This window comes from Triturus cristatus, chromosome 6 (genome assembly GCF_964204655.1).
Source record: "Triturus cristatus chromosome 6, aTriCri1.1, whole genome shotgun sequence".
NCBI classification, from domain to species: domain Eukaryota; kingdom Metazoa; phylum Chordata; class Amphibia; order Caudata; family Salamandridae; genus Triturus; species Triturus cristatus.
Window position 1 is genome coordinate 313,691,069 of NC_140589.1, and position 23,573 is coordinate 313,714,641.

At 40.3% G+C, this 23,573-nt stretch overlaps 1 protein-coding gene across 1 annotated transcript in view; it reads right to left on the reverse strand.

Moving 5' to 3' along the window:
* Nucleotides 1–19,628, reverse strand: part of LOC146816791 (extracellular calcium-sensing receptor-like) — a 264,038-nt gene extending 244,410 nt beyond the window's left edge. The window contains exons 1-2 of the mRNA XM_085609573.1: nt 19,591–19,628; nt 18,873–19,164 (exon numbers count right to left, since the gene is read on the reverse strand). Of these exons, the coding sequence (XP_085465699.1) occupies nt 18,873–19,164; nt 19,591–19,628 (330 nt within the window). The remainder of the gene's footprint in view (nt 1–18,872; nt 19,165–19,590) is intronic.
* Between the last annotated feature and the right edge of the window lie 3,945 nt (nt 19,629–23,573).

Sequence of the window (23,573 nt, forward strand, 5' to 3'; positions counted from 1 at the left end):
GTACAAAATAGTCCGTGTCCAGTGTGGGGTAGTAGCTCTCATGGTGGCGTTGGCTCATTAAGGTGGTCATCAGTGTCATCAGTGTCTCATCGCAGTAGTGACTGCCTGAGAAGCTACCAATCAGAGGTGGAAGCCGTGTGAGTGATGGGACATGTCAGTGTATGTGGTGGTGTAATAAGGGCAGCGTGAAGCAAGCTTGCCAAGGGTGTAATTGTGTCAGTTGGGGTTGACAACGTCTGGGTTGTGCCAAAGTCAGTCAAACAGTGTGAGACAGGCGTAGGCTGTTGGATCAGAGATGATGTGTCGGTGGGGACTGCATACCCATTAGGTGTAGATAAGCCGCTCATATCCATTAGTCCTTGTTGTCAGGACGCACACCACGGAGGGGCAATGGTCATTGCCACAGAGCAGATAACGCCGGAGGATGTACTCACTTACAAAGAATTTGGCGTGTGGATACAGTTAAGTTAGTGAGCCTCATGGGATGTCATCATTGAGCCCTACACGGTGTGTAGAGAGTCGGTGGACCCATCTCTGTTCAATCCTGAAAAGCGATGGCTGTGAGATCTGGTTGTGGGATTCCAGGATCACCCACCGGAGGGAGTCAGGGGGATGTTTGGTATCTTTAAAGTGCGTGTACAGTCTGGTTGTGACCCTTTGGCATCTAATGTTGCTTTTGTGTTCAGTTATCCGGGTCTTGACTGTTCGCATTGTCATGCCTATGTAACTCAAGCCGCAGGGACAGGTTACCATATAAATGCATTGTGTCGTGTTGCAATTTGTATAGCAGGTAAGGGTCCACTTGAAATGGGCGGGGAAACAGATCTCCTTGGTCACTTTAGTTTACTTGCACACTGCGCAAGGACCACACAGATGATGCCCTGTTACTGGAGGGAGTCCCCACAGGGTCTGCTGTGTGGTTTGTCTGATTTGTTTTGGTCTAGTGCGTCTCAGAATATCTTTGAGATTACGTGTCCGTTTGTATGCATACCTAGGCCTAGGGATGCATAGGTCACCTGTACCTAAGATAGCCCAATGTTTTAAGATGATTTTCTTAATGCGGTGCAAGGAGGCGCAAGGGGCTTGTAAATCTGCCCCTTAGTGTCACAGAGATTCACTCTGCTTCATGCCTGGAGTTTGGTAACAGTTCAGTCAGTTGCACAGCAATACAAGAATGAATTAATAATATGCACATACATAGTTAAAGCTAGAGCATGCTGCTGAGAGGCTTGCCTACCGTGGAGTTGTGCTCTCCCCTCAAAGGTCTCCGTGCATATTTCCACATCCTTCCTGCCGGGGAGTAATTCTTTTAGTTGCCGAACACTGTGAATGTAGTTCTGATGTCACTTAATTTAGCATAATAGAGGAAACTTAGGACGTACCAAATTGAATTACCAGCAGGGGGAAGAAATGCAAAAAGTACCAGGAATCCAAGCCTTACGGCTGTGGGTATTTGTTCTACGTGTATGTCTATATGGGTGCATGCGTGTGTTGTGTGCGTGTTTTGTTTATGTATGTGTGATAGCAATAATACGAAGAAGTGTGGGCCTGTGTGTTTTAGTGCTGAGTGAGTGCGTGTATGTGTGTGTGTGCGCACGCAGTGAAGAGGAGACTACAAGGACAGACATTAGTTGCTGGATTCAATGATTGTAAAAAACAAATTCAGTAATAAATTAAAGTAGGGCAGCAGACCCTAAAGCTGGTGAACCAGGTGGGTTCAAACATCCAGTGTATCAGGACAAATCATTTAATTTCCTTGAGCCTAAAATTGAATGTGTCCGTCTGTAATGCAGCTGGGGCTCATAAAAAGCACTCCAATACTTTCTGCTCGCGTTCAAACAAAATGTATCTTGTCTAATGTGTGTGTGTGTGTGCAGAGGATGACCGAGAGGAGAACGGCGACATGAGGGGCGTGTTTTTTCGTTACTAATAGGAAGGTTCCTTCAGAATGATATAAGTGAAATTAGCGTTCTTGATATTCAGGTATAGTTGAACACACACTACTTTAGTGTGTTTCTTGTGTACTCAATAAGGTAGTGTGTGCCTTACGGCAAGTAAAAGTTAGTGTAAATGAATAATTACAAAGCAGATGAGTGCCGGTGGTCTGCAATGGTACAGGTGGAAAGCAATAATTAAAAAGGAGTTCTCTCGAAGGTTCGATAAGGATGCATGCGCAAGAAACCTGTGCTTAGCCAGTGCTCTTCAAGGCCTACCTATAGGATTTCCTTAACAAACAATGCAAAACAAACGTTTAAAAAAGCAAGCTTGAAGGCTATTTGTTTTGCATTGTTCATTTTGAAGCGCCGGCAGCTCCTCAGCAACAAAATCAGCCCACCGCAGTGAACCTGGACCCCATCCTGCCACCCCAGCAAAAAAAGCTTGGTAGCCAGTCCAGATTTGGTGCTCCTCAGCCTTAAACAGAAGTGAGGTATCAGCCGAGCCAACAAGTTAGGAGGAAGGCAAGAAGAGCGTCAGTGGACTGAACCTATGGCATGCAGGAGGCGGGAATAACATGGTTTGTATTAAAGACAAAAGGTCTTGCAGACAGCGCATGCACGTTGATCCTCGACCTAAAAATACCCACGTTCCTTTCTTGGTGCACGACTCCGATGACCTCCTCACGCCGTTTTCTACTCTGTCTCCTCCATTCCCCTTACTAATCCTGGAGTTGCTCTTATGTTGTTAACCAGCATGAGAGCAGCACCAGGATTGGATGGAGCGGGCTGTCTGGAAGCTCTTTCAGACCCTGTAGGTCTGTGCTTGGTCTCCACCCAGCTGTGTAAGACAGCTTAGTGGAGAGCTTGAAAGTGTGCATGTCACTTTGGCCTGCACAAGATAGCTGGACAAAATGACATGTGTACTTTGGAGCATCTAGTCACCCACTCCTCTGTCCTCTTCTGCAAAATCAGGCAAGGAACACGCCCTGCATGTCTCTGGGCTAGGGGAAGGCTGGCTGCTGCACTGCACACAATGGTAAAAAATAAAATGCCAATTAAATCTTTTTATTACCATTTTATTTTTATCTTGTGCAATAACCGCCGCTGCCCAATGTGGGGATCACAATGTATTTTTTACAGAAGGGTTTTTCACCATGGGCAAGGACAAACACCCTGCAGTATGCACTGAATTTCAAAGTGCGCAAGTGACTTTGACAGGCGCAAGACAGCCGACAAAAATGACATGCCCACTTTGGAGCATCCAGCCAGCCACTGTTCCTGTCCTCATCCCACATGTCTTCAGGCTCGGGGCAGGCTGGCTGCTGCAGTGCACACGACGGTAAAAAAAAATGGCAATTACATTTTTTCGTTAGTGGCCGGGGGCAGGAGGCAACGCTCCACGCCCTCGTGCAGAATCCACATCTGCGCAATAAAGAATCACAATGCATTGCCTATGGAAGGGGTCTATAATGCATTATTAAGGACTGAGAACTTTCTAAACCAAAAGGGGCTGGGAACAGCTGAAACTAGCAGCAACATGGAATAACAGCAAAGTGTTTTGGGACATTGTTAATAAGTTTCGCAAGAGGTATGCTCCAGGCTTTGATTTGTAACATAACTGGTTCAGAGTGGATTAAGCACTTTGTCACTATTTATGAAGTATCGGAGGATAAGATACAAAATTATTTGTTACGGGCCCACTTGGAAATCTCGCCCCATTTCAGAATTCCCTATTGGATGTGGAGGAAGCTATTAGGCAAAGTTTAGGTGGTAAAGCTCCTGGGCTGGATGGGATACCAATGGAGTTTTTAAGTATCGCATTGAACTCTGGGGTCCTTTGCTCATAAACATGTTTAATACCTCCTTGTGTAGCAAGGTTCAGAGCTCTTAGGCACTTACAATTTTTGTCCCAATTTGTTATAAAAGGGACCGTGGTCTCCCAAAGGATTTTGGCCAATTTCTCTTATTGACAGCACTATGAAGATTCTGGAGAGGGTAATTTTTAATCGCTCACAGTCGTGGATCATTCTGAACAATATTTTGTCCTCATGTCATAATAGCTTTTGTCCATGACTTGGTACTGGGGAACGGCAGATAAGTACACCATCGCCAGGCACTGTCCACTTTACCTGCCTTTATGGATTTATCCACTGCATTTGATTGTGTGAACGGGAAAAAGCTATAGATGATTCTGATAGATCTGGGAGTGGAAGTCCCTCTGGTGAATGTCTTGCATACCTTACATGAGAAGTTATGGTCCAGGGTTTGCAATGGCCGGGAACGTATGATATTTTCTCTCTAGCTAGTGGGGTACACCAGGGGTGCATTTTGGAACCTTTGCTTGTTATTTTTTACATTAATTGTATTGTATTGTATTGTATTGTAATTGCATATATATAGCGCTTACTACCCCATATGAGGCATCAAAGCACTTTTTCAGCAGGTAGCACGCTACCCCGGAACCCATAAAGGATTAGTGTTGAATTAGTATAGTGAAATATGAGGGATTGAAGAGGAGTAAAGGTTTGCATTTATATAGATCTAGTTACCCCTGATGGGGTGTTGAAGTGCTAATTTGGCGAGTAGCACGCTACTCCGGAACCCATAAATGATTAGTGTTGAATCAGCATATTGAAATATGAAAGTAATTTGAGTGGTGGATATTAGTCAGTTATTTGGATTGAGAAGGATAGCGGAGGGACAGAAGAGGGAAAAAAGGTTTGCATTTCTATAGTTCTTGGCACCCCTGATAAGATTTTGAAGCTTTTTTTTTGACAAGTAGCAGGCCACTCTGAAACCCATAAATGATTAGTGGTGAGATACTATAGTGAAAATGAAAGTAATTTGAGTAGTGGATATGTTAGTCAGTTATTTGGATTGAGAAGGGTAGCGGAGGAATAGGGAGGGAAAAGGTTTGCATTTCTATAGCGTTTTCTAACCCTGATGAGGTGTTGAAGCACTTTTTCGGAAAGTAGCACGCTACTCTGGAAACTATAAATGATTAGTATAGTGAAATATGAGTGGACATGTTAGTCTGTTATTTAGATTAAAAAGGATAGTGGAGGGATAGAAGAGGGAAGGATTTAGACTTTTTTTGTTTTTTGTTTGTTTTGGAGGCATGGGATGAGTAAAAGGGACGTGGAGGGGAAGAGTCAGAGGGCAGGGTTTAGAAAGGCTTGTTTTGGGGGATCGGTATAGTAAAAGAGGTATGAGATGATGCAAGGAGGGGTAGAGAAGGGAAGAGTCTAGAAAGTGTTATTTTGGGAATCATAGTAGTGGTATGGGGTTTGGAATGAATGAGAGAGTGGAGGTAGAGGACATATTGATAGAGGTATAGGGTGAGAAATAGGGTAGTGCATGGGAAAGAGTATTAGAAAGAGGTTTGAGATGATTCAGAGTTGAGGTAGAAGATATATTGAGAGAGGTAAAGGGTGAGAAATAGGGTAGTGCATTGGATACGCTGAATTGGAAGAAAAGTAATAAATATATAGATCCAGAAGTACATGGAAAGTATATAGAAGCATAAAGGAAGTAAGTATATGTAGATTAAACATATTGATAGAGGCATAGGGTGAGAAATAGGGTAGTGAATTGGAAAGAGTAGTAGACAGAGGGTTGGGATGAGTCAGAGATTTGAGGTAGAGGATTTATTGAGAGAGGTATATGGTGAGAAATAAGGAAGTTCATTGGATATGTTGAATTTGCAGAGAAATAATAAATATGTAGATCCAAGTACATGGAAGGTATATAGTTGCATAAAGGAAGTAAGTATATGTTGATTAAAGATGCAATAAATACATTCCAGCGTTTAAGTGTTGTTGTACTTATAAATTCATTTTATTACTTTGTTTTAAAACATAATTATTCTACATGTTTACACAAAGCAATTCACATATATAGGTACATATCTATAGTACAAATAAATGCGTATATACAGAGGCATATGCTGTATATTTCTGTTTGCGTATAGTGCCTATGTGGGGAAGAGCCTATTCTTGAGTAGTTTTCTGAAGTTAAGGTGGTTGTCTGTGGAACTTATGTTGTGGGGTAAAGAATTCCATAGTTTGGCTGCGTGAACAGAGAAGGATGTGCCACCAATGTTTTTTTTGTTCTTGTATATTGGGATTTTGAGGCCACTCTAGAGCAGAGTTTCCTTAGTTGAATGTGTTTGGTAATTTTATTACTGATGAAGAACGGTCCCATTCCATGCATCACTTTGTGGGTGATGGAGCAGGTAGTGCAAACTTTGGTATACCTCCTCTATTTTGCATGAAAATACTAATTATATAATATATTAATTCTAATATTATTAAACGTGTGTTGCATGTATACTAATCAACATTATTAATACATAAAACTACACGTGGGATTTGCAAATTGCATGGCTAAATAACTCTTATAACTAAAATCTGTACGCATATTAACAATAGTATATGTGGTAATAGAATACTGCATGATATAAGTTGCTTTGTGATGTTGCACCCTCGAGGAGGATTGAAAAAGGTGAATATAATTGCTTTAAATGTCGCTATATGCTAGATAAATACAAGCACATAGAGGGATTAGCAAGGGGTTAACATTAGAATCACCATTTCTATGAATTAATTATTATTTTGTGTTTGTTTCACTTAAGTTGGCATCTGGGCCTAAATCCAGTATGGCCGCTGTCATCACACGCAGAAGTGGCCACTGTCTCATGAGGCGCGGAGTGAGCTGCGCATGTGCAAGAAATCTCCTAAACCTCGTAGCGACCTTTGCACAAAGTGTCCCCGGACAAGGATAAGAAACGTGACACTCGCCAAGACAGGGGAACAATCAACCTTACAGTAAACCGGAACAAGCCGATACTTTGCTGACCAATGACCTCACTACTCGAACTTTACTGAAAATCTGGGAATATAGGTCGTACGATCTCAACCAGCCAATCACGACTGTTCCAAAGCTTAAAAATTGTATCTTTTCTTTGACTTGATTTATTATAAAAACGCGAAGTAGAATAGGGAGGGCAATTATTCCCGATATTATTCATCTCTTTTCACCTTCGTTCGTGACGCCTTTCCAGATAATCCAGATGCATCCCGACCGCTTGATGACTGCAAACTTTTTCTAAATCCACGGGCCATGATAGATGCTTGCACGATTTCTGGTCCTTTGATAAATTGGGACTGTAGCGTGCTGAGCAGAGGACTTCGAGCATTGGCCTACTTTTTCGGAAAATTTAAGACAAATTTGGTTATGCAGAGCCAATGAATTAGAGGACTTCAAATAGCCCGTTTAGGTAAATATGATGTTCTGCGAATTATTTGAATTGATCTAAAAATTCTAAACTTTGACGAGACAAATGCAAATATTAATCATTATGAAAATTTAGATAAACAGATATTGATTAACAAGAAATATGAGTTTGTGGTTTCATTAAGGGGAAACAATGATTTTGAGTCTTAAAAATGTGTTTTAGCTGGTTCTAAATCACCATCAACCAATCCAACTAAATTGGTTCATTGACCAAGTGGGTGGAGTGCCTTGATGTTGGGACTAGGGATCTATAGGCAAAAGACGTTAATGTATATTTTGTAAAAAATAACTTTTCTCTCCCTATAGGTTATAAGGTATTTCCCCCACATGTCCAGCGCTTGAATTACTCATCCCTCCTGTGTGCAGACTTGTGAGAGAGACGTATGAGTGTTGGTGTTATGGGCCCCACCAATGAATGTGTGCGTAAATTAGTTAGTGTGACGTCGGGTCTGCGACGCAGGGAGGATATTGGTAAATGTTGTTCCCCATTTCCAGTCTCGCACTAGATCCGTTTTTCTGGTAGCAGTATGATGGTTTTTATTGTTTTGGTTTGATGATTATTGCTTGTAAATTGATTATTGATTATTGATTGTGGGAAGGCACTGGTTTATGTATTAACACTTTATGTTGAGTCGCGTCGAGTTCTATGTTGTTCTGGGATGTAGGAAGTCGGAAGTTTGTAACGGTTCCGTAGTAGAGCAGAGGTAAGCGCTGCTCTCGGGAAAGACGGGATTGTTGTTGCCCTGTAGGTACACGGGGAAAACGTGTGACGATTGAAGTTGCACAACGCATTGTCTGGGTTCGATCCGGTAACATCGTCGTGTGTTGCCGTTAGGGATATTTTCTGTATGAGAGAAATGTATGGTAGCGAAAGTCACCTGTGAAATTTTGGTCTTAGGTACCAGGAGTCCAAAAGGCACTCTGATTACGCTTATCACTGGAAAGGCAATAGGTGTTCCCTAAGCTTGCTAGAAGGATAAAGTAGAGGGAAGTGCTCCTTTATTAACAAGTGTTATAATTCTGTAGTAGGGCAGACTGTTCGCTGCTCTCGGGAAAGACAGAATTCTGTGTGAATGAACTACATTTTCCGTGTGAAAGTGCGTGAATGAAATAGCATTCATGTTAATTGTGAAACTGGTTTTATTTCTCAGGAGCAGAGCGTCTCCAACTAGGTGTCTTAATTCTGAAGAAACGGTTAGCTAATGCTTGCTAGAAGGGTAAGGTAGAGAGATGTGCTACTTTATCAACGGAAGTAACAATTCCGTGGTAGGCCAGAGGTAAGCGCTGCTCTCAGGAAAGACGGAATTCTTGTAAGAAAGGTCAATAACTATTCTTTGTTAGCGAAACAGATAATGGTGGCATTTTTATGTCGTTACTAACAAATCTGTAAGTCAGAAGAACGTAAGAAAGTTTGCCGATAAAGTTTGTAAAGGAGGGGTCAGCAGAAGCAGGAGTAGCGAGAAAAGCTGACGTCAGAAAGACCGCGCTGGGATTGGCCAGTCAGTAAGAAACGAAGACGCTCCTGATTGGTGCGTTAGTGTATGCCACACTGAGAGTGGAGAATTATAGGGTGACGTAGACGCTCCTGATTGGTGCGTTAGCGTATGCCGTGCTGAGAGTAGAGAATTACAGAAGTGACGTAGATGCTCCGAATTGGTGCGTTAGTGTGAGTCCCGCTACGATTGGTTAAAACAACAGAATAGTTGTAGGGAAAATCTAGCGATAAACGGAAGACAAAATGATGTATCACGATCCACCAGAAAAGGAGAAAAAGTCCTGGTTTGGAAAGATCAAGAGTTTATTTAAAAAGGACAAACCAATGGTGACTAGAGAGGAACAGTTGCTTCCCCCGCCAAAATCACCCGCATCCTTTATGGTTGCGAAATACGGATACCATACTTGTATTTGATTGGACAATTGGGCAAAGTATACAAAAGATGATGGAGTTTTAGCATTTCCAGAACATGGTTCATTTAATTTAGCGGTTTTGAGAAATGTAAGAGAAAGAATGATGAATCTAGAACCGAGACCTAGACCAGCACAGTTTGAGGCATTGACAGAATGGGAAGATGAATTGCATGACAGAGAACGACAGAGAAGTGGCTGTAGGTACAGAGATATGTTTGGTAGATCATATGGACAGGAGAATCATGATGATAGAATGAGGAGATGGTGAAGTGCAAATATGACTGAGGGTTTGTTTCCTGTGAGAAATGCTGAAGAAATTAGCAATAGAAAATGTAAGGAAAAGAGAAATAATATTGAGTCAAGAGGGTATGGTGTATAATGAAAATTCAGCTGAACTAGCGAAAACCACTTTAGAATTAACTGAGAAAATCAGAGAATTGACAAAAAATTTAGAAGCTGTAACTGTTCCAGTAACTATAGGACCTGTAATGCCTATTTTTGATAAACAGAAGGATAGTGAGCATTGTCTGACGATTCCTTATAACAGTAATAAACAAAACGAGAGACCAGAAAAAATTGCAGACGAGAACCCATGGAGTCAAACAACCAGTATTCCAGAACAAAAAGGACTAAAAGTGATACCAATGGAATGACAATAAATTACTGGAAAAGATATAACTGATAGAACCAAGTGGGTATTTAGAGCCCTGGGTTAGACAAAACTAGTTGTGAAGTAGAAGAGGCTAAGTCAAAAGACACTGATCATTTTTGAAAATGGCAAACACAGAGAATAGAAAAACTAAATGTGTATTTCTTAGAAGGTGGTTAAAAATGTGTTGTTGTTGTACAGGATTACTAATGGTTCTATGGAGTGTTTTGGCTTTGATGATCTCATTTAAGTACACTAGAAACAATAGAAGGACATAGGGAGAATACAACTAATGTAGAAAAGTTTCAGAAAGTATATCCAACTAATATAGATAGAAATTATTTACATAAAGACAGGTCTATAAATGATTTCTCTAACAATGTATTTTCAAAATTACTATATGAATATGTAAAGACAATGGATGTGAGGGACTGCTATGTCTGCATGCAGTTGCCTGCATCTGAGGGAGTGACCTATTATCACCTCCCAGTAACGTATGGAATAACATGTAGTGTAAAAGCAAGTTTGTTTTACAAAATAGGGAATTTAGAATATTATTTTTCAGATGTAGATAACATATTTTCACAAGTACCTGTAATTAACAAATTGAAAAAAATAAAACCTGCAAAGGTATTAGGTGAATTTTTCTTAGAAATTAAAGAACTAACATTAGAGTCCATATTTAGAAATAATCTAACTTGTAATTTGAAAAAGGAGGAGAAAGTGTTCTTGGATATGGTTGAAGAAAGGAGATTGAAAATGCAAAAGAAAGCATCTGGGGAAAGAGAAGAAAGGACAATCTGGGATGTTGAAAAGGAAAAACATTTGAAAGGAGAAGCTAGTCCAACAATGGCTTCAGCTTGGCCTCAGAAAGGAAAGTTGTGTATTAGAAGGAATTAAACTGTATATGATAATTATTTTGTAGGTAACAGTGATTGCCATGATACATATCGAATCATGGATGGATGGGATTTAAAGGAGGAAATGATCCAGTTTTTCCTGGATTATATTTTATCTGCGGGAACAAAGCATATTATCAATTACCAAATCACTGGTTTGGCACATGTTATGTGGGCCTGGTTTTCCCAAAGATATTCCATGTAGGAAGATGAAGAGATGGTGTACATGAGTTAGGTACACAACTAACACGTAGAAAGAGAGAATCTTGGTCAGAAATTGTGGGAGACATTTTTGGAGCATGGATACCAGCAGTGGGAATATCTCTGAATGCACATAAAATTAGAAAATAATCAACAGTAGTGGATCGCTTGTCAACAAGCACCGCTGGAGGATTTTTATTGGTAAATACAGAAATGGTTGCCATGCACGCCATGATAATGCTAAATTGACTTGCCCTTGATATAATTTTGGCAAAAGAGGGTGGAGTCTGTGTAATGCTGAAAGTTCAACATTGTTGTACTTATATTCCGGACGAAAGTCAAGATCTAAAGTCATACATTAAAAATATAACTGATTTGCATGAGGAAATTGCACCACTGGAGGTTCAAGGTGTTTGGGAAAAGATTGGAAAGAAATTATCTTCTATTAAAGATTTCCTATTAAAATTAGGTAGTACATTTATAGGTAAAATCTTATTTCCACTAACCTGTGTAATTTTTATGGTATTAATTTTAAGACTGGGATGTTTATGTTGTAAAAGAAAGAAAATACAGAAAAATATAAAGAGAGAAACTTTAAGAAAGAAAGAAAATAACAGACGAGAAAGAGAATTTGAAGAAGTAGAATTAGAAGAAATGAAAGATAGTATGTATAAAAGGGCAAGAGAAGAAGAAATTGGGGAAACAGAAATGTAAATTAAAGTTCTATGAATTAATTTTCTTTTCATAATAAATTTACAAAATTTTAGGTATTGTGGTGATAAAATCACCAAAGGGGGAATTGATGGAGCAGGTAGTGCAAAATGTTGTATACCTCCTCTATTTTGCATGAAAATACTAATTATATAATCTATTAATTATAATATTATTAAACGTGTGTTGCATGTATACTAATCAACATTATTAATACTTAAACTACACGTGGGATTTGGAAATTGCATGGCTAAATAACTCTTATAACTTAAATCTATACGCATATTAACAATAGTATATGTGGTTATAGAATACTGCATGATAGATGATGCTTTGTGATGTTGCACCCTCGAGGAGGATTGAAAAAGGTGAATATAATTGCTTTAAATGTCGCTATATGCTAGATAAATACAAGCACATAGAGGGATTAGCAAGGGGTTAACATTAGAATCACCTTTTCTATTAATTAATTATACTTTGGTGTTTGTTTCGCTTAAGTTGGCATCTGGGCCTAAATCCAATATGGCTGCTGTCATCACACGCAGAAGTGGCCACTGTCTCATGAGGCGCAGAGTGAGCTGCGCATATGCAAGAAATCTCCTAAACCTCGTAGCGACCCTTGTACAAAGTGTCCCCGGACAAGGATAAGAAACGTGACACTCGCCAAGACAGGGGAACAATCAACCTTACAGTAAACCGGAACAAGACGATACTTCGCTAACCAATGACCTCACTCCTCGAACTTTACTGAAAATCTGGGAATATAGGTCATACGATCTCAACCAGCCAATCACGACTGTTCCAAAGCTTAAAAATTGTATCTTCTTTGACTTGATTTATTATAAAAACACGTAGTAGAATAGGGAGGGCACTTATTAACGATATTATTCATCTCTTTTCACCTTCGTTCTTGACGTCTTTCCTGATGATCCAGATGCTGCCCGACCGCTTGATGACTGCAAACTTTTTCTAAATCCACGGGCTATGATAGATGCTTGCACGATTTCTGGTCCTTTGATAAATTGGAACTGTAGCGTGCTGAGCAGAGGACTTCGAGCATTGGCCTGCTTTTTAGGACAATTTAAGACAAATTTTGTTATGCAGAGCCAATGAATTAGAGGACTTCAAATAGCCAGTTTAGGTAAATATGATGTTCTGCGATTTATTTGAATTGATCTAAAAATTCTAAACTTTGACGAGACAAATGCAAATATTAATCATTATGAAAATTTAGATAAATAGATATTGATTAACAAGAAATATGAGTTTGTGTTTTCATTAAGGGGAAACAATGATTTTGAGTCTTAAAAATGTGTTTTAGCTGGTTCTAAATCACCATCAACCAATCCAACTAAATTGGTCCGTTGACTAAGTGGGTGGAGTGCCTTGATGTTGGCACTAGGGATCTATAGGCGAAAGACGTTAATGTATATTTTGTAAAAAATAACTTTTCTCTGCCTATAGGTTATAAAGTATTTCCCCCACATGTCCAGCGCTTGAATTACTCATCCCTCCTGTGTGCAGACTTGTGAGAGAGACGTATGAGTGTTGGTGTTATGGGCCCCACCAATGAATGTGTGCGTAAATTAGTTAGTGTGACGTCAGGTCTGTGACGCAGGGAGGATATTGGTAAATGATGTTCCCCATTCCCAGTCTCGCACTGGATCATGGGTGATACAAAGCAGCTTGAACGTGGATCTTCTGGCAACCAGTAACCAATGCTGGGCTTTCAAGGCAGGGGAGATGTGGTCTTGCAGATTGCTATGTAGGTGTAGTCTGGCAGCCGAGTTCTGAATCCGTTGTGTCTATTTATGGTTGTTAAAGTTGATCCGTGGTAGAGGATATTGGCATAATCGAGTTTGGAGAGAACAAGGGAGATGGTAGCTTGGACCTTGTGTGGAAATCCCAAATGGGGGAATATTCGTCGCAGAGTTTTTATAGTAACAAAGCTTGATCTTGCTAGTTTTTCCACTTGGGCATTCAGCGATAGTTTGGAGTCTATGGTCATTCTGAGGTTTCATACTTCCTTTGATACTTTAGGTGGTGATCCCAGTTCATCAGTCCAGGTGGCGAACAGGTCACAATGTTTCCAATCACCACATGTGACTATTTCCGTTTGGAAGCATTCAATTTGAGATGGCTCCACATCATCCATTGATCCACAGCTCTGAGACAACTGAAATTTGGTGCGTTTCCAGTGTCTTTGGGACATTCCATTTGAAAGAGTATTTGCTTGTCATCTGCATAGTTATAGCACATGAGGTAAAATTTAATGATCAGTACTGGTAATGACTTCATGTAGATGTTGAAATGCATGGGCGAGATGATAGAGCCTTGAGGGACTCCTGCTTTTGAGGAGTACGGTTTGGACGAGAAAGGTGAGGTATGGATGACATTAGTTCTGTTGCGAAGGTAGGATGCGATCCAGTCTAGAGCAGTCCCCTCTATGTCTGCTTTGTAGAGTCTTTGTATTAGAGTACCATGGTCAACCGTGTCAAAGGCATACAAGAGGTCCAAGAGAAGTAGCGCAGCAACCCTGTTGAAGTCAGCTGTGTTCTTCAGGTCATCCCAGATGGCAAGGAGAGCAGATTCCGTGCCTCTTCCCGGACGGAATCCCAGTTGGAAGTCTGAAAGTATGGTCTTCTATGATTTGTGACATCTGGGCGAACGCTGCTCTTTCTATAACTTTGCCCAGGAAAGGTCCATTAGTAATTGGTCTGTAGTTGTCAGGGTTCGGCGGGTCCAAGTTTATTTTCTTCAGAAATGGGCTTACATATTAGTTTTTGAGTTTTTCTGGAAATATTCCGGTAGTTAATTGTTGATGATTCTTCTTACTGGAGTGGCAGCAGGGGTTGTTAGAAGAATTGCCTTGAAAGTTTGAGGTGGACACTGGTCAGAAAGGCTGCCAGCAGGCCAGCTTGCTTCGACCAGGTCCATAAATCCATCGTGTGAAATGTGTTGGAAGGAACGGAGAGGCTGGGATAGGGTATTCTTGGATTGTTGTTTTGGAAAAGGGCCAGCGCTGGTGCGTTGTCTTTGTTTTACGTATGAGTCCAATGTGTTTGCTTTGCCCATGTAATGATTTTCCAGTTTGTTTGTGATATCTTAAGTAACGGAATGAGCTCCTTGTAAGCAATTCGGTTCACGAAATCCACTGAGTATTTTATAGAATTCTTTATTTGCACATTTAGCATTTTTTAAATTCTGACTGAATAGTAGATTTTGTTTGCTTTTTTGATTGCTGATTTGTATAATCTGTTAATTTTTTGTAGATGAAGTTTGGCTTGTTTGGAGTTTGTTTTGATCCAGGCACGTTGCAGCTTTCTAACTTGTTGTTTTATGTCTTTTATCTCTGATTTTCTCCAAGGTGCCTGTTTTCTTTTGTTCTGACGTGTGGTTTTGAGTGGTATCAAGATATCAAAAGCTTCCTGTAGCCACTCATATAGTTTTTTACAGAATTCATTGTTTCCAGATACTACTTAGTTGTGTTTCTAAGTGCTCCAAATTGAGTTTGTTCCATAGTCGATAGGTGGATGCACGTGAGTTGGTTTTAGTTGCGTCACTATGGCCGATTCCGATGTCGGACGGACCGGAGCCCGTCCAACATTGATCAGGAACCGTAACCGACCAACCTACTGTCGTTGGTTACGGATCTGCAAGTATGATGCGACCAAACCCTGTTTGGTCGCACTCGTATACTTCAAAATGGGAGCATGCATTCCGAACAGAATGCATGCTTGCATAATGAAATGCAGGGGTGCAGTTCATCCCTGCACCCTGTGGCAGGCAGTGATCAACAGGGGGGCACTATAGTGCCCCCCTGACCCCCAGGCTGCCATACGGCAGCATCACACCCATGGGGGCCCTACTGGGGGCCCCCAAAGACAGTTTCCGACTGCCTTTTCATGCCAGGAAGACCGGCACGAAAAGGCAGTAGGAAACTGCCATTGTTCTCCCTCGGTCGGAAAGAGGCGGCCAGGGGAGTACTGAAGGGGTCCCGGATGGAAGACGGACTCTCCGAGACTGTCGTAAGCCATCCAGAAACCTGAGTCGGATTCCTTTCTAACCAAGCCCATCGGAATGGCTCAGTCGGAAAGGAATCCTAATGGCACATTCCGATGCGGGCAGAAGGGCTCCGACCGTCGGTCGGAGCCCTTCCGTCCGACATTGGAATCGGCCCCTAAGTGTTGTTTTATGTTGTAAAGAAAGCAAATGGTGGACTGACCATGTGACTGGAAATATAGTTTAAAAGGTAACTTGTTTGGTATTAGCAAAAATTACATCTAGGATGTGTCCAGCGCTGTGTGTGGGTTTGTAGACGATCTGATGCAGATTCAGTGCATCTAGACCAGCGATTATTATTTTTGGACGGGGTAAATTGGGTTTGTCAAACCAAATGTTCAGGTCACCCAGAATGCATAGGTTGGAGTGTAGTGCCAACTGGTTTGAAACCGTATCTAGAAGAGTGTCTGGGAATGCCACCTTGCTAGGTGGAGGTCTGTAAAGGAGCAATAAATTACAGGAGGAAGACGGTGTAGGATTGCATTGGGTGAAAAGGACCACACAATCTTTTATGGAGATGCCGTCCACTTTAGTGATATGTAATGTTTGCCTGAACACAACAGTTAGGCCACCTCCTTTTTTACCTATACGATTTTGGGTGATCATTTGATAGCCTAGAGAAATGGCTTGATGCAGGACTGGATCCATATCATCTCCTAACCGTGATTCAGGTATGAATATTATGTCTCGTTTTGCGTCAATGAGAAGGTCGTAGATGTGATATTTGTTTTTAGAGAGTGATCGAGCATTTATTAGTGGACAGTATTGAGAATGGGCTTTGGCGATAGTGTGACTTTGTTTTGTAGAAGAGTGAACAGTATTTTGTGGGCATGTAGCAGGTGTGTCCTTAGTGCTGGTATTAGCTGTATGAGGATAGCAATGAATTAAGTCCCCATTTGCCTGTAGGTACAAGTGATGTACCGAAAATCGCTAACTCACTTGTCCTGGCATTGTTATATGCTGATTATGCTGTTTTAGTGGCAAACACTCCTAGAGCTTTACTATCTTGATAGAGACCCTTCTTTCATTCATGGGTCACTTAGACTTGTCGACAAATTATGGGAAATCTCATATAATGGTGTGTGGTCCAGGAAGGAGGAATATGACATCCCTGCCGATTAAAGTTCAGTCTCTGACTTGTGTGCATAATTTGAGCTACCTCGGTGTTACATTTGATTCAGCAAGTTCTTCACAGCCCCAGGTGAATGCTGCTCGAATTAAAGTATGCAAGGAAGCTGGAGCATTATTGAATCTCTCCCAAAAAGTTGGTAAGTGTCTTTTCCCCCTACGTTAAGATTTATAACCTGCAGTGTGTTCCAACAGTTACATAGTGAGCAGGGGCCTGGGGGTTTGATAAAGCCTCTCCTAAACAGGTTGAAGAAAACTGGATTTGTAGGTGTCTTTTGAAACTCCTGCTGACCCGCCTTCATTTTATATTGCATTTGGAACTAAATTTGTCCTATGTTTGTGATTTAGTGAAGTTGGTCCCACTTATGCTCTGCATTAGTGTGTGGCCAAATATTGAGGCAAGTTTCAATAGGAAGGGTATTTTAGACTGTCTTAGTTTAGACAAGCATCTTTCAATCCCTTGGTTGAAATCCGTCCATAAGTCTTTACTAATATCAGTCTTCCTGAAACGTTTCCTGTATCGGTCACTTTAAGAAATTAAGCTGACGAAGTCCCGCTATATAGAGTTTTTGTCTCTTCCAAAGAATAGAGGGGGTTTTAAGTAAGTGCTCTATTCGAAATTATTTGACGTTTTTATCTTCGGGGGAGATGACATTTTATCTATCTTTGGACCTTTCACGGGGGAGAGGTCTCTCCTCTTTCGATTTAGGGCTGGCACAGTGTGGTGACTCCCGTGTTTTTCAGATTGGGCAAAGCTATGGGGGTGCATTTTATCGGTCTGTTTTTGTGATAGGTTGGCGGAACTATCTTTGCTGCATTTTATGTTTTTTTGTATGTTTTATAGACCCTTTTTTATGTTCTCTTAAACACCTTTTAAAACCTTTTGCTTTCCAGAAATGTTAAGATACCTTTTTGTACCTACAGCTTTTAGGCAGCCCAGACATGTGTTATAGCGAATGCTGCTTCCACAAAATGTCAGTAAGAAGCAGCAAGCTATGGGTGGCTGATGTGAAGTTATCAAGACGTTCATAGTATTTGTAACCATCATACTAGTGGAGGTGTTCTCCCTTTCCGTAAATGCACTGTATTACAGGGGTTTTTATGTAACAGATATTTGATTTTTCGTGGATTGCATGGTTGCAGCAAATTTTATTCATTCGGTTTTTAATGTCTTTTATTTTCAAATGAGGAATTGCATTGTGCTCTTTTATGATTTTATATGTACCATCAAATAAAGATATACTGATACTTATACCGAAACCACAGAAGTGTTATCAGAGTTTAATTGCTGCGACTAATTTTGCTTGACAGCCCTGAGCTTCCCGTGGTGCAAAGTCCTGAGGTCATCTTTAGATCTATCAATGACAAGTATAATTTTCATTGTCTGATGCTGATGTATTTGATGTCGATATTGAGTAACCACATAGCCTGATAAATGAGATGGTGAATACAGATTTCAGGTCAAATTGACATCCAATTTAAATTATTAAAAAAACTGAAGACAACTGGATCGAAAGGACTTCATTAGATACAAGTCAGTGGTGCCCTTTGCCACTCTTGGCCAGCGAAGGTACCTCTCCATCATATAAACTGCCGCATTGATAGGACTCCACTGCTCTCCAGAGTCCATGCATTGTTGTCATTAATGGCCATTTTAAGGCAGATTTAGCAGGTGAGGCTCCAGGCAGGAAAGGAGCCACTTCTAAAAATCCAACCAAATGCTGATTTGTTGCCACAGTGATGATCCTGAGGATTCAAACACTGCTCCATTTAAGGCAAGCAGTTTGCTGATAAAAACATGATCATGGTTTGTGGAGGTTAGCAGTGATTCTAGTGTTAGTCTGGTGTCTTGTGAGAAGTGTACCACATGCTTCTCCTGGTGGACATGGTGTTTTAGGCAGACAAGAAGCTATGCCTTCCAAAACCTGTTTACTATTTCCCTCTTGCTACTAGCCCAAGGATCATTGGGTCCCACTCCCACTGCATGACTTACATTAAAACGATGAGTAGCAATGATGCAGTAAAAATGTGTCCATAAATGTATCTTTGCATTCTTCAATTATACAAATTTGTCTACTCTACCTGTGGGAAATGATACAGCCCCAGAATCCTGGCCATTGGGGCAGATATGGAGGACATCAATTCTCCTATAACACCGACTGGCAACAAACGGTGCCTGCAGCTGTAACCAGGTACTGGACCCTGCGTACCGGAGAGCAGCTCAATGATTCCACGGAGAGACCGGCTCTGTGACATACAGGAATCGAGGATCCAGAATCCAAGGGTAATGTTAGGTAGCAGGTCTGGAGTTTGGTTAATTTCTTCAATTGCAAAGACCTTGGCCAGCACATCCCGGTAGTACCGGATATGGAACCTGCAGGGTGAAGATATAGGCTTTCATTAATGAGCGCCAACTGCCATAATCATATAGATTATCTGCTTGCCAACACATATGTCCAGGTGTGCTTTTGTGCATGCCTGTATCTGCTTACTATAGAAAATTAAAGGATTAAGTCATTCTCAACAACAGAAAGGCAATTTGCTGTTATGAATCCAGGTGCTCTCCCAAATTGTAATCACACAGACATTCTTTCAAGGTCCTGGAATTGATAATTGGAATATTCTTCAAATGTGCCTAAGGAGGCCTATGAAGGTGTATGTATGTGTCAAAGAAGCCAGCGAAGCCATTATTCCTAATCACACACTGAACCATATATGGTGCCAGTTTTGATAATGTCACAAATGACAGAGGAGGTAAACTTTGTCTGATCTCACATTTTGCTCACTGAGCCACTTAAACCTGAAGTTCCTGTTGTCACAACTGACTGGTAGCTCCATTTTATGCTGAAAAAGTGGGGTTTTGTCCTTAAGTGGAACATAAGTAAAGCTGGAAATTCAGATTGCACTTGTAATGTGACACACTACCACAATCATGTTAAAGTATCACAAACATTCTCTATAACAGTGGGTCAGAATGTTTGCGTCAATGGTTGCATAGACTGTTAAGAATATCTGTGAATTCACAAAAGACGGAAAGTAAAGTCACTATCAAGGTTTCTAGCACTGCCTTGCTATCAGATGGCATGTTGTACACACAATGAGGATGTGCTCTGGTAAACCTATCCTAGGACCTTCAGCTTCACCTGCTCAAGTGCACATATAACCCCAGTGTGCTCACAGAAAGTCCAAAGAGTCACTGCCAGCACAGTCATCCCCCACTGGTCATGCATTTATACAATTAGAATCAGTGCACAGATATTGCGAATTGGATCAGAAGATCTATTGCTGACTTTGACGTTCGCTAATGACCAAAATCTACAGCAATGGATTCTTCTAATTAACAAGGCCTTGAAAAAGTGACAGAGAGTCATGAAACATGTGCTGGCTTTACACTCATTATAACATCAATATCTGTTATAATTTTACAGTTTTTAATTTATATGTTTGCAAACTGGCATATAATATATGTATAATTAATTGAAATTGAGTGTAGCTAAAATGTAAGAATAAATGCAGACCTCAAACAGAACACTAATCTATTCTCAAGTTTTCAAGACACATTTATTGTGGAAGTCTCAACAAATTAGTTTGAATATTAATTATTCTTGTGCCAGCGAGGTAACGAGCACCTTACACCGGACTAAGAATACTCTTTTCTTCCCTCTCACCTTCCGTCCTAATCTTTTCGAGACTCTCACTGGAATGGTGCTGTCTAATGGACTTCACAGTGCCCCCCTGCTTGCTTTGCCTATCTTTCACCATGTTTATTATGAATAGCTCATACAACTTTGCAGGCCTATGTAACTTGCTACTTCATATGTAATGGCTCTTATTTATAGGTAACGTGCCACTTCTTATGTAAAACGTTCTAACACCTTCGGGTAATGTACATGAAATTGCTTACATGAATAAATATACAAAATGGAGCAGCCAGAACGGGGTCGCTGCACTGCTTCTCATGGACCTCTCAGCTGCCTTTACCACAGTTGATCATGACACTCTAATACAAAGACTCTACCAAGCTGGCATATAAGGGACTGCTCTTGACGTGATCACATCCTACATTCAAAACAGAACTAATGCTATCCATACCACCCTCCTTCTCCTGCAAACCGTACTTCAGAAAAGCTGTGGTCCCTGCTCGTGCCTCAGGTGCCATTAGACCCAGCCCTTTAACCCTCCTGCATTGTAACAGCTTCACGGCCCTGTGATTTTAGAGACACAGTCCGGCCTCCACTCGTTTCAGCACTCAGCCCAGAGACTGCTCGCTACTGGTAAGTGTCATTCTACCTTCTCCAATATCCTAATAATTTAATTTACTTTTGTAGCGCTACCTTCTCCAATTATATCCTAATATTTTATTTTACTTTTAAGAGCGCATGAATGACAGTGGCGTGTCATGATTATGAGCCTTAAAGTAAAGTTACAGCTGCTAAGGCCTCAAGTCTTATCTATCAGGCAGCCGAGACCATGATCCGTGCTGGGGCCCCTTTCACATCCTGTAGTCGGCCGGGCCCCACGTGGCAGACAGTCTGGGAAGACTCTGCCAATTAATATCATGGTTACAGATTTGTGTACCAGTATGATCAGGTTACAAGGACACTAGGTTATTTTCCTTCCATTTCTTGTGCTTTGCAGCAGTTTTAAGATCTGCTTAGAGTTTCTCGTTGCTTAAAAGGGTGCAATTTCATATATATATATATATATATATATATATATATATATATATATATATATATATATATTCCAACCACTCCCGACTTATATTCAAAATCGGACACCACCACAGGAGTTAGCTTTTGCCATTCAACTTGTAGGTTTATTGATCCTTTAGCTTGATGCGTTTCGGCACACCTGCCTTGTTCACATGGGCAATCACATAAAATCAAACGTTTTTAAACAGAGGATTCCTAGTCACATGATCGTTTTCAAATAGATACGGAAGAAAGACTGTCATTTCTACATGAGGGAAGATACAACTTTACAGAGACCATCAAATGCATCCAAAAGATTAACCATAGCTATAAATTATCTTAACACTAATTACATTATTTTTCCTTCATCATTTTGATAATTGCTAGCTGTATATTACCAAGGATTAGCTATATTCTATCATTAATACTTTAATGCATTACTGGTCATGCAAAAGTAAAAAACATTTTAAAATCCCAATTATTCTCCTTTGATAACATGTCATTGAAAACACATTCGATTTATAAATCCTTGGAAAATATTTTCACAACCAGTGCATCCATTTTGTTTTTACATTTGCTATGGTCTCACAATCTTTGTTTATTGTGTAGTATTCTTCACACAAAAAATAAAAAACACGAGAGAAAATATACCGGGCCAGTGCCCTTATCTGGAGTCCTATTTCATGTCATTCATTCAGCACTGACATCAAGCAATTTCCTTCATATGCTATCTCGGTTTCTGCCAATAAACCAAATATATTCTTTTTAGTACATGTTGAAAACATTTCGTTAAAAAGTCAGTAAAGGACACTTTTATAAAATACTTTCTATAAAATTAATTCTAAATTTCAGGCGCAAATATCGCAATCAAGATAAGTAAAGTGCAAATGCTTCACAGTGCTATTGATACAATGTGCTACATATTGCTAATAAGGTGCAAATGCTTCACATTGCTCTTATACATTTTCATGTGCAAATATCGCAATCAAAAATAGATAAAGGGCAAGCGCTTCATAGTACTATTGATGTAATGTAATGTGCAACATGTTATAAATAAAGTGCAAATGCTTTACAATACTCTTATACAATTAATCCTCTTGTTGTGGATATTTGGCCCTTTACTTTCCTAACATAATCTCAATGGCATGTTAAACATGTAAATTTACTTGACACAGACTCCAAATCTATAGGTCGCTTTAGATATAATGCACAGTCTTCTTCCTTCCTCTGATAATTAAAATCAGAATTCATTAAAATCATTGAAATGGAATACCAAATTACACCAAGTGTACATGTAGGTCTTCCTCAGCGTTTAATCTTTGAGGATTCTTAGTATTAAACAGGAGTTTATATTTGGAGTCTAGTTTGCGCAGTTTCCTTTCTATGTCACCGCCTCTCTGGTTTTTGGGGACTTGGTCTATCGCAAAATAGACACGCTCATTAGTATTGCCTTTATGCATTTCGTTAATGTGACGTGCTACCACATGTTTTTGTCGTTATTTTTAATTGCCCTTAAATGCTGTAAAAAACGGACATGAACCATATGAATCATACTGCCAATGTACATTTTTGGACATGAACACCTTAAAATGTAGACAACAAATTAACTTTTACAATTAAGTGGAATTCTTATTTTCCACGGGCTGCTAAGTAAAGGTGATGTAACCTGTTGTTCATTTTTGCCATACCGACATGTCTTGCAATTGTAACATTTATGGAAGCCAGGGCTGACTTTTAGCCACCCTCCTCCTTTCTTGGCTTCCGGGTTTGTCTTAAATAAGTCATCCCGCATCGATTTGGCTTTATTTAATGTCAACATTGGTCTTCGTGACACTTTCCCTTGCAATATCGGATCCTCCTTCACTAGGTACCAATGTCTACACAGGCTATCTCTCACCTTAGCCTGGTAAACATTATACCCAGTAATGATCCGAATCTGATCCTGAGTGTGCTTTTTCTTTTCTTTAACCTTCTCTGCATCAGGTCTCAACAGTACATCTCTCTTTATGGTATCTACCTTTATCTTGGCCTGTTTTAGTGTTACATACCTATAGATATCCTCTTTGTAAAAATCTCTCAGTTAAAGCAT